Raw genomic sequence first — 17995 nt, forward strand, 5'->3', positions numbered from 1 at the left:
TAACTTAAACTGGAACTTTACTTTAAATTGTGAAGTGTTACCAAAATTTCAATAGAATAAGATCTTAGGAATACTTTCAGGTTATACTAATGAATTTCTGTACATTTAAAATGTACCTGAGGGTGCTGGGGGGCGTGGCCGCGGTGGGGGATTTTAAACAAAATCCTAATATTAAACAGCCCAAACACTTATAGATGAACATCCAAATTAATGAAGACAGAGTTATATGAGAACGAATATATATTTGTGCGTTTGTGATTTTAGCTCAATAATATTTTTTTTCTTTAATATTTTTATTATTTTAAGCGGATTTTACTAAATATTAACCTCTAAATTATGCACCATTTATCATCTGCAATATCAGGGTGTAACCTCTAGATGGCTATATAGCCCTATATATAAATACATATAAACCGTTTGCTGCAGCATGAGAACTTAAAGGGATAGTTCACCCAAAAATGAAACTGTGATGTTTATCTGCTTACCCCCAGGGCATCCAAGATGTAGGTGACTTTGTTTCTTCAGTAGAACACAAACTGAGATTTTTAAGTCAAACCGTTGCAGTCTGTCAGTCCTATAATGTCAGTGGATGGGAATCACGGCTTTGAGATTCATAAAACATACACAAACAAAACCAAATTAAACCCTGCGGCTCGTGATGATACATTGATATGAAAAGACACAAAACGATCGGTCTGTGCAAGAAACTGAACAGTACTTATATAGTTTTTTACCTCTGATTTTCACTGCAATGTCTGAACTGTCCTGAACGCGTTCGCGTCTTCTTCCGCCTGCGCGTGAGGCGTCTTCTTCTTCTTCTTGCTTTATGGCGGATCGCAGACTTAGAAGTGCATTACTGCCACCTATCTCTCAAATGGATCATTGATACTCTATCTACAATCTCAATTGGGAGTGTCAATGGTCCATTTGAGAGACAGGTGGCGGTGATTCCCATCCACTGACATTATAGGACTGACAGACTGCAACGGTTTGACTTAAAAATTACAGAAATAAGCCGTAATTTGGTTTTATTTGTAACTCTTTGGTAAATACTTTTATAATTTCTATTGCATTACTACTAGTACTGTTACTGCTAATAAAACAGATCTCTGGGGGCCCCAAAACTGCGTGGGCCCTTAGAATCGTCCTAACTTTCCCCCCCTTAGCGGCGCCCCTGGTTATATGGTGCATATATTTAGCAACATGCCCCTCTCTACAGTTTATTTTTCAGCTGACTAATGAGTTTATGGTCACCAAATATGTTTTTCTAAGGTAAATGTGACGTTACGTGGCATTGTTTACAAGACGTTATATTGACGTCTTTGCGTGGCTGAAACACTGATTGAGCGATTATATGAGACAAGATACGGATTGTAAAGTTGTACTCGTTCTTTTAACTTGCCTTCGGATGTTTAGTCATGTTTATTTTGTGCTGAAACTGCTATTAATGTGGAGGAGATGATCAGTTCACGTGTGCCTCGCGCTGCCGCGTCTGTTGAACTGAGGCGCTAGCGATCTGTCACTCCACATTAAACAGCGCCAAAGCGGCATTTTTTGTTTGAATACTGCAATACAATGGACAGAATTTGAAATCTGAGACTATGTTTCATATTAAAAGTACCAAAGCACAATGCTTATTGCGATATATTGGATGGGAAAACAGACTAGACTAATCGATTCTTGGGATTTAAGAATCGATATCATTCTGTAAAAATGAGAATCGATTAATATCGAGATATCTATATTTTTTACCCAGCCATAAATTCAAATGATTCAAATACTGTGACTGCATAGTTGTCACCACAACACACTTTTGTCCTGACAATTTTTTCAGAAGTTAGCATTACTGTATTTACCAAGGAAACAATTATCAGTGAGGAGCATCAGATGCTTCAGATAGGCTTATATGAGACATAAAGTGTGAAGATTAATAATACAAAAAACAAACAAACAACAAAAAAAAGGTAAATATCACTCGGGAGCACATTTTTTTTATTGTAGCCTATGTGATTTGCAATAATTTTTAAAGTGCGCCTATTATGGATTTTTGAAAATTACCTTTCAGGCAGTGTGTAACACAGCTCTAAGTGAATGAAAACATCCTGCAAAGTTTTAAAACTGAAAGTGCACCGTGTATAAAGTTATTGTCTCTCAAAAGAAAGAGTCGACTCTGAATCATTGAAACGAGTCGTTTTTAAAACGAATCCCAAGCCGTTATTGCCCGCCCACTTGTTCAAGTAGATATAACTGCAGACCGGAGATCTCCAAAATGGGGTGTGAACTCCAAAAGTGGGCAGAACCTCCAAAATGGGGTGGGGTCTCCTCGCGCAAAGACTTTCACCATTGGCTCTGGCTCCAGCCAATTGCTCGAAATTCGCAGGGTAGGAGGGGGTAGTGACGCTGGGTGTAACTAAAAAGGTGCCATTGTCCGGTTGGAGTTACGGAACAATCTCATATCGCATAATCTTATTAACCGTTTATCTCCTGAACTGCAACTTTCTTTACCACGCAGCGCCAATCCCGTCGTGCAGTCAATTTCGCTGGTTAAGGTTACGGTCAGGTGTGGGGTAGGTTTAAGGGTTAGCATTTTTTGTAGCATAGGGCACTTTAAGACATTAATGGCAGAAACATGACACATTTTTATAAGTAATTTCCTTCACCATAAATTTTACTGTAGGAATTATATTAAACACAATTCTTAATTTGAGATGTGATGGGGAACATTCTCTTGTGCTTTCTCGCTTTTACAGATGCTGAATGATAAACATGCCATGGTTCGTGTTGGCGGTGGATGGGAGACCTTTGGTACTTACTTGTCAAAGCATGACCCCTGTAAGATGACTGAGATCGCTCGGCCTGGAACCAAAACCTACAAGCCTAATGGCAGGTCCCCAGTCAAGAGAGAGCTGTCCCGGGACAGTTATCTGGTCGTGGGTACTCATTCCCGCTTCAAGAAGTAATGTGACAGTAAATGCTACTTCTGTTAAATCAACAGCAGGCTTTTTTTTTCTAGGAGGGAAGTAGCCCAGGTGGCTTGATCTTTTTTTTTTTGTAATTTAATTAATCTTTCATCAGGGCAGTGGTCTTCAACCTTTTGGGTAGTGACTCAAAAAATATAAAGAGGACGAAAATGCTTTTTTTAAAAAAAGGGGAAAAAGGGAGAAAACAAAAAACTATACAAGCTAAAAGAAAATTGCTAACATATAAAATTGCTTACATATTCAGCCCAAGGCATGTTAATGTTGCATACTGATGAATCTATACAGTACATGATTATATTAATACATTTTAAAGTTTATTTTTAAAGAACATTCTCTTTACTTTTGTAAGATACAATTTTGATAATGTGCTGGGTCACCATTTGATACACCTGAGTCCCTGACACAAAAGAATATTTACCCATATGTTTTTTATATGGTATCTCATACTGTATCTCCTGGGTTTTGTTTACAGATATTAAGTATTTTTTCTCTCCTTGTGTCTTTTTTTTTTCTTATGTTAAATGTTAAAAACATAAAGGGCAGGATCTCTGTTGAATCATTTACTGGGAAGTCAATATTGGTTTACTATATTTTTATTTTATTTTAACCTTTAATTCTGATTTATGTATGTTGTATGCTGATTGTTTGACTTTACAAATACTGTAATTGTACTTGTATTGTATTCTTAATGAGGGTTTAAAGTGAACATGTTCCACAAAGATCCTCTAGGTGGTGCCCCATTTCAAATTATTAACTGTATTTCAGTACAGCACGTGGCATTACTGCAATATTGCCTTTCTATGTGGAAATTCGTCTAGAATAGAAAGTGAATTAAACATGACCCACCTGCCTCATATGCTTCCATTCATGTACTCAGGATAATTAGTATTGTAATTTTTTACACCAAGCATGTACTTAGCTCATTTAGCAGTTAAGTCAAACTGAAGCCCAAGTGGGCTATAACATTCAAAACTATTTTAATAAAAAAAACTGAATGAAATAGAAATGAAAAGTACCTCGTGATGAAATGCTACTAACATTTTATTTCATAAAATAAAATCATTTAAAAAAATTGACACAATCTAAATACACTGAAATTAATCAATATGACGGCATGCGAGACAATGCTTGTTTTCTCCAGCTGTAATTATGAAATGAACCAGTAAAAACAGTTCATACCCGAAAATAAAAAAAAAAGTTGTGCTACTTCAGCTGCCAAAGAATATGGCAGCTTTTGTACAAATGTCTCTCATATCTCCCCATAAATGACAAAACAGCTGAAGCTGCTTTTATTAGAAAAGCTTTTTTTCCCACATTGTTCTTGTGCTCTTTTTTCAAATCCTGTCCAAAACATTCACATTTTCAGACGTTTAACACAAATCTTTTCCCAAGTGGTGTTTATTACTTCTTTGCCACTATATTTTCAGTCAATACAACACTTTCCTATCCACCTAAAGGGATTTGTTCTTTTGGCTTTGTTCATTTTATGTCTGTGACATCAGCTGTAAGCTTTACCCTAAAAATGACTGGACTGCACAGTTTCCAGTGCGCACTTGGAATACATCCACAGTATTTGCCATCTTTAAAGTCTTACATTATCTATTGCGTTTCATCCCACAGTGAATATCAACATCAGTACATTGTGCTCAAGAATTGATCTGGGTTCTGTGGAGGTCTAGGAGATTATCAATGAACATTTGGCAAAGACATGTGAGGTGCTGGTAAATGATTTATGGAAACTGTGCTTTTCACAGTAGCATCCTCAATAAATAATATCCATTGGTGAGAGAAGAATCAATAGGAATTATTCATGATAATGTGGAAACACTCACTTAAAAAAAAAGATATTACTAGATTATTACTAGAATAAAACCTCCAGGCCTGTTGGGGTTTTTAAAATATTGTTTGGTTGGAGTCATCTAAGTACAAACATTACATGATGTAAACATTATAGCTTGTTGCGTGTCATGTACCGTACTGTATATCAAACACTCTACCTGCAATCCATCATCTTGATTTAAATTCTGTACATAACGCTTTTCTATCTTCACTTTTTGTGGCTAAACCACACTGAATTTCCTTCAAAATCTTGCATGTGCAGCCCGAGCTGTAACCGTATCTTGACTATTCAGCAACATTCAGTTGTGGTTGGAAGGTGCTGAGCTCTCGTATAACTCTAATTCGAATCATGTTGTGCTCATAACAGCAATAAGGCTTCATGAGAAATGATGTTCAGAAATACCCCCAAAACATTTTCATTAAGTTGGTAATTCACATGCCCGAAATTCTTCAAATTTGGTCAGATTCCTCAAAACAGCTAGCCATGTCACCGATCGTTACAATCATAACAAAGAGAGAAAAGGCTCCATTTATATCCCAAGCATAATTTCATACAAATAGACCTGAAATCTAGACAAAACAAAGTATTCTTACACATACGGACTCTTTGAGGCCTTGGGAAATGTGCTTCTCGAAGCTTGAGCGACAGAAATACTTTTCTCTCTCGTTTCCGTTGCTCCCCTCTTCACTCCGGACTCACAATCCTCCACACCGCCAGTCAGCTATAAAAAAAAAAACGTGGATTTATTTGTCGTCTTGATGTCTTTGAAAAGATTTCTGTGCAGTTGTGTGATTTTGAAAAGAGAGCATCGTTTTATCCTCTTGGAGAGAAGACAGTCGCCTCCAGCTCGCTTCTCCATCCCCATTTTCATGGATTTTTTTTTTTGTGCCACAAAGAACCAGAGTGAGACATGTGAGACGGTGGAAGATGCTCGGTGGTCTGTGCTTGTGTCTCCATTTGACTTTATCAGCAGTGTTCAGGCCATTTACAGACTTCAACCTTTTAAACAAATGGACGGTGTACACAAGTTGTGTTGACAACGGTGATCAACAAGAGTCACTGGAGTCATATGAACATGGAAAGAGAAATGATCCAGTCAATATACTGCATGATGATGAATAGGCCAGATGCTTTGTCCTTATGTAGACACTGTATACATTTGTGTGTTGCTCCAGAAGTCTCTGATCACACAGTCCCATTTTCGTGCCTGGATTTGTGGACTGTGGTGCGGGCCAAGGGGCTGCTTAAAGAAGGGGCCAGCGTGCATAAGAAACCGGCCAGCAGGGTGAGACCCAGTCCGCCCCAGGCACAGAACATGGACCAGCCATACCCATGACTGATGTCCTCCGGAAGGCCGTACAGGTAACGTGGGTAACGTGACAACTCGAAGTTAATGCCCGCCACACACGTGCAAAGGGAGATAATACAGCAGGTTCCTGCCAGAGGGGAAATTACTCGAGATGTATCATCAAACATTCATGAAACACCCTTTCCTTTTAGATCACAAAAATATAGGATGCAAAGCTTTTGATCTATTTTCAAAGCACCTTGTTGAATGAAAAAAAAAATTTGAGCAGTCAAGTTACTTCTTTCTCTCTCACACACACGCACAAACGCACACTCTGTCTCTTACCGCCCATGAGGAAGAGTAGTCCAGCTACATACTGCATGAGATCATGCTGTTGACAGCATCCAAGAACTCCGATGACCCAGCCAAAAATAATGATAGAGACAGCCATGCTCACAAAACCTGCTGTCATCCTCCGCAGATCTGCAGCACAAAACACCAACATTAAGCCTCGTTTGGTACAATTCAGGGCTTGTAAGCATCTAGTGATGACTTCTATTGCATGTTAAATATTTACTTTTGCATTCTCAATGCTTTTCTTTTATTCATCAAGGTCTTTTTATTATTATTTCACATTACTACAAAGGCAGGAACGAAACAAATTCCTGCAACATTTTGCCAACAAAGCAGCCGATTATACCTAATAAAATAAATAAATAAAAAGCACATTTCAATGCACCAAATTTTTGGCCACACAGGGCCAGATAAAATATTAATTTGAAAAAAGGGTAGGGAAATAATAATCAATGATAAAATATATGTTTTCTGTGCATATTACGTCTTGTACACATTATTATACATTATCTTGAATAAAGTAATTGGTTACACTTTATTTTAAGGTGCCTTGTTATACATTTAAGTGCAGAGTAATATTAATTAACTACATGTTAGGGTTTGGTGTAGGGTTACTTGCATGTAATCATGCATAATTTATTGTTATTATAATAGTAAGTACATGTAACATGTGTAACAAGGACACCTTAAAATAAAGTGTTATGAAGTAATTTGTCTATTCACTACCATTCAAAAATAACAATTCTTATAATCAATAATCAAATAATTGTGCTGATTCAAATTTTTGTGTAAACTGATTCATTTTTGAGGATTCTGGACGAACAGGAAGTTCGAAATAATAACATTTATTTAAAAAAATAAATCTTCTGTAACTTTGTAAATGTCTTTACTGTCATTTTAAACATTTAATTATTATCAATTAATCAAATATTCACATCAGTGGGTATTCTGTATGTTTGTCAGTACAGGCTACCGGGCACTATAAAATGTTTGACCTTTTTGGTGAAATAATGACTCTTGTTTAGTGTAGGCAGTGACTGAAAGTGTGTATGTAAGATATCAAGTATAGGAGGGTTACAATAGTATCATCCATCCATTCTACACACGGTTTGTCCTCTCTAGGGTCACGTGCAGAAGTATCATATTTTACCAAAATATTCCTACAACTAGGAAAGGATCAATTACAATCTTTTCTAAGAAAATAAGTGTGTTTCATAAATATTGCATTGGAACAAGCACATCACAGACACAATTGTTTATGCAATAATGAACGGCTCAAACCCCAAGACATGAATTTTGTAAATCTGACACATGTAAAAAAGAGACTGTCAGACTCACGCAGGGCATGCCACTCATCTTGCCGGATGGTCTTGGTGATGTTGACAGGAAGGTGTCGAGGCAGGATTGAAGAGGTGTAATGATACTTCACAGGGGTGCATCTCTGAATCAACCCTATTTGAACAAAACAATGAATCAAACATTGTGCAGAAGTAAACTCTTCAATGACATTTACAGTGACTGTTAGGAAAAGCAAATCAGTCCGAGGCTATAATCTCCTGAGGATCAGCAGGTCTGTTGTGATCACAGAATGCCACAAGAGGCCCATGCTTGTATTCACTTTAATTAGTCTATTTCCTGGAGAGCAATTAGGTGCATATGATCAAATGCACAGGGTCATAAATGTCACAGTTGCATTTCATATTAATTTTATTTTCATGTAAAATTAGAGCACCAGGCTGTAAAAACAAACCTACTTCATTTAAACCTTTAATACTGTCTATAAATCTCTCAGTATTTGGACTGTACTAATGTCACTGAAATAAAGCCTATGACTGCAAAACTACTATTTTTAAAGGGAAGAGTTATGTTTAACCAAAAAAAAAAAACATGCCAATAAAATAAAATAAAAACCATCATGCATCAGTAGAAATTCCTAAACAGTATAACATTACATAGTATTTTTTATTAAAGACAAGCACTTGGTTGGCACTGTAAGATCCTGCGTCATCATGAATGACATAAGTGTGAGTGTGTTGTGTGTGTCTAGTGCTGATTGCCTTCCTCACTGTTGACAATTGTATGAATCCTGAACAGGCAAGTGTAAACCTCAGAATAATTATCTTGCACTTCATGAAGCTGGAAACCATCTACAGTCATTTTCTTTCATAAGGTTTCCTCCTTCTGGACATAAAACAGGCTTAATCGGGTAAAAATTCAAATCTTTATCAGAGAAACCTCAAATGTAAATCAGATAGCATGAAATGTTGCAATGACTTGCATAACAAATACATTTCTATCGCCACAGGCTACGCAGGGTTTTTCAAGGTAAACTTTGTGTTCTTCTCCCCCACATCAACATTATTTTTAGCTTTCATCCAGCTGATGATTTGGTCTGGCATTGATTTGCATAAATCAGAGCAGGCATTCATGTTCTATTCATAAGTGTTGCAACGTGCGTGGTATGGTTTGACACTCTTCCAGTTGTTAGACTAGGTGATGGTGATGGAAGACATGGAGTGGGTTTCTGTTTGGATGCCTCTATATCGCTCATTTAGCTGTGTTGCAGTATATAGTTGATTGCCTCCTTGGTGACAGGGGAAACTTTCTCAGCCAACATTTATTTCAGATTCCTATGGAAGCCCTTTTCTGCCATGGAATAAAAATCACAATCACAACTTTTTATTTCACAATTAAGACTTTTTTCTTGTGATTCTGAGTTCTTATTATGCAATTCAGACTTTGTTCAGATTAATTTTTTTATATAATTAGAGATATGAAGTCAGAATTGCGAGATGTTAACTTCAGTAAAGTATGACTTGTGAGATATAAACATGTAATTGCAAGTAAAAAGTGTCAATTACCTTTTATTATAATTTTTTTATTCCATGGTGGAAAAAGTCTGAATTGCAAAATATAAACTAAGAACTGTGAGACTCAAACTTGGAATTTCAAGGAAAAAAGTCAGAATTCTAAGCGTATATAATACAATTCTGACTTTTTTCTCAGAATTGCAAGAAACAAAGTCTGAATTATGAGATAAAAAGTTGCAGTTTTTTTTAGCAGAAATGGGCTTCCATAGATTCCCAGCAATAAATTTTTATTTTGAATACTTTCAAATTTTCTATACATTGTCACTGCCACTGTAAAACCTAATTGGTTGACTGAACTTAAAATTGGAAGTAAGCTTTGGAGCACACAGAAAAGTGTTAACTATACATATTTCCAGTAAATCTACTCAAACAGCCAGAAAATGTACAATAATGTCAGCGATATACGTTAAACCCCAGCAAGTTTCCCATAGCATTTCTCAAAATTAATATGAGTATTATAATGTGAAATGTTACATAAAGGTTAGCATGGCCAGTTGGGTCAAAGTGAGACCAGAGTTTTCTACCTTATAATTTTGAATTATTAGTACTTCGAACTGCTCCATCAAAAGCAAAGGTTTAATTGAATAGAGCATGAACGTGTTTTGTAAACAGACCTTTAAATGGATACATTTTACAGAACTAAAAAACAAGTGATAAAAAGTGATTGCATCATATTTGTAAAAATCTACTAACTTTGACAATTAAGTCAAAAGTATTTCACATTTTAGTGGATGAAACACAGCCTTAGCTGAAGACCATGTGGTTTTGTCTGAGACCATAAGCCAAGACCCAGATCCAGACCAGGACGCTGAGTAACAAGTAACTGAGTAACAGATATTAATCACCCGTTTACACTTCACTAATAGCAATCATAATCTTCTAAGAGATTTGATGATGCAGAAACGTGCTTTCAGCAACATCAGTCAACTGAATGACTAAAACACAACAAATTGGTTCTCATATAATCCATCAGAGCATGACCACATCCTGCTACATCAAAATGCCTAGTTTAAACATGATTTATTCACCACAGAATATAAAGCACAAATGCTGCACTTGAGTGTGTAAAACTGGTTTACTGGATTCTCTGTCATTAGAAGCATGCTGGGTCAATTGCTGATATTGTGGATTAGACAAAACAAGAGAGGAGAGGTCAAGGATAAAGAAAAGGATGAGCCGCCATTTAATTACAGTTTTTACAGAAACTGGACTGTGTTAAATTGATTTGTTGAAGTATTTTCTATAAAGACTCAAAGGCACAAAAGGTATTGAGTTTGTTGCTGTACAGACCCTGTGCGTGAGCTGAGCAGTTGTGTCATGTTTATCATATCTATGTGTCAAATATATTGTGACAGCTTGTTCTATGACATAATGACAAACAGACACATCAAAGCCTGAAAATCTGTCACAAAGACACTTTGCACATTCAACTGTTCATCCTCTGATGAAGAAAAAGCTGGTATTTTCACTCTTATTTGTGTAAACAATGAAAAACATAAAATAATATCTGTGATCTGATGGAAACTACAAAGAGACTTCAAATTAATTGGTGGACTAAAGTTAAAAGAAAAGAAAAGAATACCCTGCAGATCAGTTCTTTAAAAACATCAAATTTGCAGCTCATTTATTGATGTTAATGCACCTATTGTGATAGATTACTCTCTAAAGATGCTTAACATTTAGTCTCATTCAGCTTTTTAAAGCATTTTGATATGTTTAAAGCATTTTAAATTTGGATAAGAGGACACATGGCGTACTATATTCATTGGATTTAGTCTGAACTGTTCCAGTTCTCTAAGGATCACTGTCAGTTTGCTTTGGTGGATTTACAGTTCTCGGTTATTGTGATTATTTTTAAACATTAGGACAAGTCAACATCTATATTGTACTGTTTTTAAATGTAGGACCAAATATATTCATTTGGGATGATCAAGAACAATGTTCTGGCTGCTTTATGTGAACACAAAGATTACTGTGTTGATAATGCAGGGTTGGACTATAAATCTGGAAGCGATGTATTCCTAGGTGTTGGCTCACAGTCTAACTGGAGTGGTTGCACACCATCACTACTTCATCATTCATGACATCTACAGAGCCACTTACGGTGACCTGGGAAAATCAATGAACAAATTATTGATGAAGATATGGTCAAGTGAGCAGCGTTCCTTCTCTTTGCAACCCAGCAAGAGAAATGGCTGCTGTAAAAGCTCACACTTAATATTTAAGGCCTGAACATAATGTGGAATGCGATCTTTATCAAAGAATACTGTACCAAACGGTAGAGACGAGTGCTGTAAGCCTCTTATACATGAGATTAGTATTCATATGATGAGGGTAAGTAAAATATGATCATTTTGCTTAAGTCTAATCATCTTATGGATAATGTTATCTGATAAACTATATAGTCTAGGTATTCCTTATCATAGTATTATCTGAGTAGGTCATAATTTGTTTTACAAAAACCAATACTCCTATTCGCTGGTACTAAATTTATATTTCACACTTGAACAGTGCATTACAGTCCTTCCTCCAGTAATTTTCTTTTTCTTTTCGTCAACCCCGAGCATTTAGATTACATGAGATTTAGAATACATACATTACATAACACATTTGGTGTTGCTTTGGTTCTGTGTAAATGATTCAGCATCAGAGCAGCCTTATACTTTTCCATTGTCATCCCAGAATCCCAGAGACAAAGACAAGATGCTCTTTTAAAAAACAAACAACAAGAACAACAAAAATCAGGTATGCTCTTAAGTTCTGTGAGTTTGTGCTTTTTTGGTAAGAATAAAATAAACAGTGAAAACAGTGATCTTCAAAAACTTCAAAAACAAATGCCTTTATTCAACTGCCTACTTCAAGGTAGAAACCATTTTAAAAGAGAGAACAATAAAGATCTGCAAACCCTCTTTTTGTTCAGATATGCCATTCAAAAATACATTAAAATGTGAATCGTACAAAAAATGACTTTGGTTCATGATGAAGATTTTTATTTATATATATTTTCCTTTTTGTGGAACTTAAAGTCAAAACCATCTAGGTGGTGTAATTTAAGAGATTGCAAAAAAAGTGTTCTTTTAAAATATTATATACATGTTTATTATTTAAAAAAAGGAATAACTCTGCCAAATCAGTATGGTGTAAACACCATTCAGGTTTCCATGTCTCTTTCTAAATCGCTTTTTTTATCATCTCAGACATCCTTATTTGTCATCGATCCATTAATGCATTTATGTAGCAAAGAAGAATTAAATAGTCTGTAAGTGCACTTTTTCGTGGTATATAAGCAACTATCTGCGCCGTCTTCACACAGGACACATTCAGCACCTCGGATCTCGGATTGATCTGATTAGGCCTTCCACATTTCCCCTTTACTATTGACATCGCTTTCCAACTAAACTTCATAACATCATTAAATAAATGAAATGCCACTAAGCGGAGGTTAATGCCATGTAGGCACGGTGCAAACAGGAAAAGTGCACTGATAACAGTCGTGGGAAATTTACCGCTGGATGAACGTGCACATCCGTTCGCTTCAAAACAAAAACGGCCTGGACCGAGGCTCCAGTGACTGACAAAGCACCATCACCTTTGTAAATGAGATCCTCGGTCTCCAGGTCAAAGCCCTCGCGATGGCACTGTCTCCACAGACCGGATATCGTGGAATTGAACTGGCGGCTACAGTGAGACTCCATGGCCGTCGCCGAAGCCGGAGCGTGCCGCTTCACGCGCGCCTCCGTCGCTTTCTTCTCATAGCCCTTTGGAGGCATCTGGAGAGGCAAGTTGTTATTGGAGATGTATATGTATCCGGGATCGTTACGCTTGTTTGCGTAGTTCTTACAGCGCTCGCGATGCCGCCGAGCATCCGTCTCGTACCAGTAATCGGTGCAGATGGCCATAGCCAACAAGACCAGAGCGCAAAACGCCAAGAAAAGCCCCGCGCTGGTTAAAATCTTAATGGCGGCCATCTTCTCCGCTCGTTGGAGAACCCAGACAGACGCGCGGTCCTCCCTCGGCAGCCGTTGTGAAAGGCGAAGCCAGAAAACACACCGGATCTCTAGCAGTTCTCGCACGCTGACATGACCAGGCTCGACTCCAACTCGATGCGTTCTATTGTTGCAGAGCGACCGGACAGATGTGCTGCGTTTCCACCATCTGTTTTGCTTTTGAGTTGAGGAGAGGTGGAGAGATGGGAAGATGAGATGAGGAGAGGAGAGGAGAGGCGATGCGAGGAGAGGACCAGTACTGAGTGAGTGGTGCTTGGTGTGAAAGTGCAATGCGCTCTCTTTCCTCTTGGGCCTCAGCGAACTGATAAAGAGACCAATTAGTGCCTCGGGAACACGAGAAATAAGTGATAAACATGAGAGGGTCATTTATTGATTACAAATTGAGCACAGCATCACAGATCCAACCAGCTGTTTAAATATTTCTTCAAGGCTGTACCCTATTAGTTATCTTGCTCGCCTTGACTTTTAAACATCTTTCATTATTTGGCCTAATTGGTGGGGCGTTCCACGAAATGGATGCCTTTTCCATTTCGGACAGGTGATTTAAATACATTTTTTAAATAATCGGTATAACCTTTTTACTGTATAAAAAGTGTTTATTTTTACCCACTTATATCCATCAGTTGTTTACTTATATTTACAAATACCTGTATGTAACTAGAGCTGTAATTAATTTCTGTAGTTGCATGTATAATTACACCTTTGACCCTACCCCTAAACCTAACCAAAGCACCAAACTTGTCCCTAACCTTAACCATATCCCACCTCAATAGCAATAAAAGTGTTTTGCAATATAACATGAACATAAGTACATTTTATCAAACAAATATTTTTTTCTTAAGTACTTATAGCACCCAATATAAAATGGGACCCCATCTATTTTTTTCAACTTATTTTTTTTACCCAAATCTGTCTTATAAACATGTACATGGTCAGTCTTTGTTTTATAAACAGAAAAAAATATAAAAAATAAATCTCATTATACTCTCACTCTGTATGAAACTCCCAAAATGGCTATTAATCATATCTTTATTTCAAAATTCTGAAAGATAAGAAAATCTCCCAAGAACACAATCCCCAACCAATCAAATAAAATATAAGATAAAGTACTAAAAAGAGCAGTCATAACAGTACAAGAGTGCATGGAGGCATAACCTGTAAACACAACTTAAAGTCTTAATAAATACTTCAAATCAAATAAAGAATAAATTCAAAATACAAGCTTTAATTTTTTTTTCTCCAAACAAAATCAGTGTATTTGCCTGTGTTATTTGGTAACACACATTAATACAGCAAATATGGAGATAGGCCAAAAAAGCATTATGTTACCACAATAAAAGAAAAGAAAAAAAGCTAAAATTAATTCTCTTACTGTTGCTTTCTTAAGAACAAATGTCTATAGTAAAACAGTAAAAATTAGTGTTAGCTATTAATTTTCCAACAGATATGTTCACGAGAGAAACCATTTCAAATTTCAATTACAATTTCAGCATTTCCCTTTCTCAAAATTAAATATAACCAAACAGACAGAAAAAAACATGTCTTACATATTCTTTGGATTACCTGAAAAGTTTGATATATTAGCACTTTCAGAAAAGTAAACAAAACCGAATAGAAAACTGCTCAAAGGAAACTCCCAGAAGACAACACAGTGTCCTGCCCACACAGCAGACTGTCTTCTGAAACATTCCCAGCCGCAAATAAATAAAATAGTACAAATCCAACCCATACTATAAGAACTGAGAAAGTACTTGTTACTGTGCTATAACAAAACATACATTTACAGCAAAATCTCAAATTTGATAGACATTTGCCCTTCCACATCACATCCAGTGGGTGACAAGTTTTACAGTCTAAAACTTTGCATCTGTCCTTTTCAGACATTCTTGACAGTCTTGTTCTTCCAGCATTATTTTCCTTCACTGCACCTCTCCATATCTTTCTCACCATTTCCGCATGATCAGGTGCACTCAACTCTTATATTAATATACTTGTGTGAACTGTAGCAGCACTAACTTGCCACCTGCCATCCATGGAGGTGGCCCACAGAGAGGGAGAGAAGCACTGAGAAGAGTTTCAGAAGCGTGGGAGGTTCAGGCCAACATACAGGAGAATAAATCACGTTAGTACAAGCAGCCGTGTTTTAGGTGCCCATCAAAAGCGGTTTGAAGGACAAGACATAAATACTTTCAAATACAAAAAAGCGGCATAACATTGTCTAAAGTTCCGGGCAGTTTCCCACACACAGTGGGCTCTGTCAGGGCAGATGACAAAGGAAGACAACCCACAGGCTAGTCGTTATGGCAACAGTCCCTTGCCAAACAGACTGTGTTGAAATAGGACAAGTGTGAACACAAAATCAGTACCACCCCCTGATTCCCATATGACAATTCAGACCCAGACTGTGCAGTAAAAATGTGCTTGTGGCACGCATCTTGGCATAGCCGAACACTGTTGCAGAAATGCTACTTTGAACACATACAGGACTTGGAGCGGCAGGCAATGCAAGCCATTTGTGAGTATGACATATCAAAATGCAAAGACCTTGCAGACTGCATGGGACAAAATAGACTCAAAAAAGACTCTACGCAGTTGTCATCCAAGCAAACTGCATCAGCATAGAGGAACAGTAGTGGAAAGCCAATGCTCGTACACACGTCACAGAAGCACGGTCTAGGTTGCTAACGGTTCAACATGGTGGGGAGTCCATCTCAAGAGAGTGATTTAGCATAATGGTTCCTCCGCATGGGCATGTAACAGCAATAGGTGGTAATTTAGCAGGTCATGTGCAACATATGCTGGAAACATCAAACCCTCATTATTGAATGCATTTTCCTACTTCGGGAAGGTACTGTATATGCAGTGTCATTCTGACATGAAAAGCAGAACTGCTAAATGTCATTTAGAGTCCATTAACTTTAATTCAATAGAAAAGACCTGTTTCGAAAGGCACTCACTCAACATACAGCACTTTGGTGTCACAAGCAAACTACTGTATGGCTCTACGTCTAAAAAATGAAAAATAAAAACACAAAGACATTTTAGCAATTTAATAAAACTGAAATAGAAAAAGCTGTTAATGGTTAAATGTAGATCAGAACATGGCCCTCAAATGTACTGAAGAAAGGTAAATCTGTTTTCGTCCCTTAAAGGGATAGTTCACCCTCAGTTGGTCCCTAGTGACTCACGTAGCGTTTTTTCCCATACTATGGAAGTCAATGGGGACCAGCAACTGAAGGCGAACTACTCCTTTAAAGGGATAGTTCAACTCGAAATAAAAATTGTCATCTTTTACTCACCCTTGTATTGTTCCAAACCAACGTTACCAACATTATTCAAAATATCTCGTTTTTTATTTTTTGGGTGAACTACCCCTTTCATTGAAGTAAGGTGTTTTCAGAATTTCTGTTTTTATTTGCACTGAAAAGGAGTCACTGGGAATTGTGATAATCTGTTATTAAAGGTGTAGCCACCTAAGATGTAAATTCTGTCATCATTTATTCACCCTCATGTTGTTCCAACCCTGTATGAATTTTGTTCAGCTGTTGAAAATAAAAGATATTTTGAAAAATGGTAGCAGTTGATAGCCATTGACTTCCATAGTATAGAAAAAAATACTACTGTGGAAGTCAGCAGCTACTGTCAACTGCTTGGTTACCAACATTCTTCAAAATGTTAGTAAAGGATGAGTAAATAACAGAATTTAAATTTTTGGATGAACTACCCAAACAGCTTTTCAGCAGTAGAGAGAAGAGACACTTTGCTAGGAGGTGAGCAAATGATTTAGATCTGTCAGCTGAACTGATTAATAAATTTCTAAAAGGAACACAATGCTGGAAGCAGTGCTACCCCAACAAGTAAAAGCTGCACACATATAAATCAGACGTCACAACAGTTTGAAATCAAACTGTAATATTTCTTTATTTCAAATATAACATTGGGAGGACTTAAAAGTTAAACATTTTTCTTTCAACGTGGCATTGTTTACAGAATAAATATATATAATCTCTTTTCAAATATTTACAATCTGGCAAAGACTGTTCTGACCTGCCATGTGACACGTTCAGAACATTCTTTTCAGTAACATTCCATATACAAAACTCTTAAACAGACAATCCATTTATCAACTATTTTATCTTTTTAAAAATATGACTGAAATGGCACCAAGTCAGTTAAGTAAACGAAGTGTCTGATTATGAATCCATCGATCCTAAATCACTCAAAACTGTATTGCAATGCCAGGACCACAATGAACTGTACAGAAAATCAGTAAATTAAAGCTAAAATGCAGCAGTGTAGTGGCTATCAGGACACAATCAGTAACAAGACTAAACACTGTAAGAAAAGACAGACATCACAATTTAAAAAATAACTGAGGAATACCTTAAAATAAGGCCAGTTAAGTATTTCAAAAGTGTTTGACAACAGGAGTGTGTTCATTGATGCATGTGCAATTAGGAATATGTAGTCATGCAAAGTGTGGATGTCTTGAGCAAATGAAGCATGAAATGAGCTTGTATAGATTTAACTTCAACAGAAAGACTTATAAAAGTGAAGCAGTATTAGTTTATAGAAACGTAATGACCATCAAAAATCTGATTATGTAAGCATATGTGCTTGTCTCTTAATAAAGTATAAAGTGTTGACTTGTGAAA

General features: G+C 36.8%; 2 protein-coding genes across 2 annotated transcripts in view; one reads left to right on the forward strand and one right to left on the reverse strand.

The window, feature by feature from the left end:
* Positions 1-2960, forward strand: part of LOC107663938 (growth arrest-specific protein 2-like) — a 23040-nt gene extending 20080 nt beyond the window's left edge. The window contains exon 8 of the mRNA XM_016454346.1: positions 2751-2960. Within this exon, the coding sequence (XP_016309832.1) occupies positions 2751-2960 (210 nt within the window). The remainder of the gene's footprint in view (positions 1-2750) is intronic.
* Positions 2961-4401: 1441 nt separating this feature from the next.
* LOC107663985 (transmembrane protein 178B-like) lies at positions 4402-13586 on the reverse strand. Its single transcript, XM_016454429.1, has 4 exons — positions 12923-13586; positions 7802-7915; positions 6455-6592; positions 4402-6257 (listed from the first exon to the last, which is right to left on the reverse strand). Exons 1-4 carry the CDS (start codon positions 13299-13301, stop codon positions 6007-6009), a joined length of 882 nt encoding a protein of 293 aa, XP_016309915.1. The 5' UTR covers positions 13302-13586; the 3' UTR covers positions 4402-6006.
* Positions 13587-17995: the final 4409 nt, after the last annotated feature.

The sequence above is a fragment of the Sinocyclocheilus anshuiensis genome, unplaced genomic scaffold (assembly GCF_001515605.1).
Source record: "Sinocyclocheilus anshuiensis isolate Anshui unplaced genomic scaffold, SAMN03320099.WGS_v1.1 scaffold2129, whole genome shotgun sequence".
Taxonomy (NCBI): domain Eukaryota; kingdom Metazoa; phylum Chordata; class Actinopteri; order Cypriniformes; family Cyprinidae; genus Sinocyclocheilus; species Sinocyclocheilus anshuiensis.

Bases quoted from the DNA above. Each gene is read 5' to 3' on its own strand.
- LOC107663985 (XM_016454429.1), bottom strand. From the start codon at position 13,301: ATGGCCGCCATTAAGATTTTAACCAGCGCGGGGCTTTTCTTGGCGTTT. The intron at 6,593-7,801 runs GTGAGTCTGACA...TTTGTGCTGCAG, and splicing joins AGATGAGTGGCATGCCCTGC to ATCTGCGGAGGATGACAGCA. The intron at 6,258-6,454 runs GTAAGAGACAGA...CCCCTCTGGCAG, and splicing joins ACTACTCTTCCTCATGGGCG to GAACCTGCTGTATTATCTCC.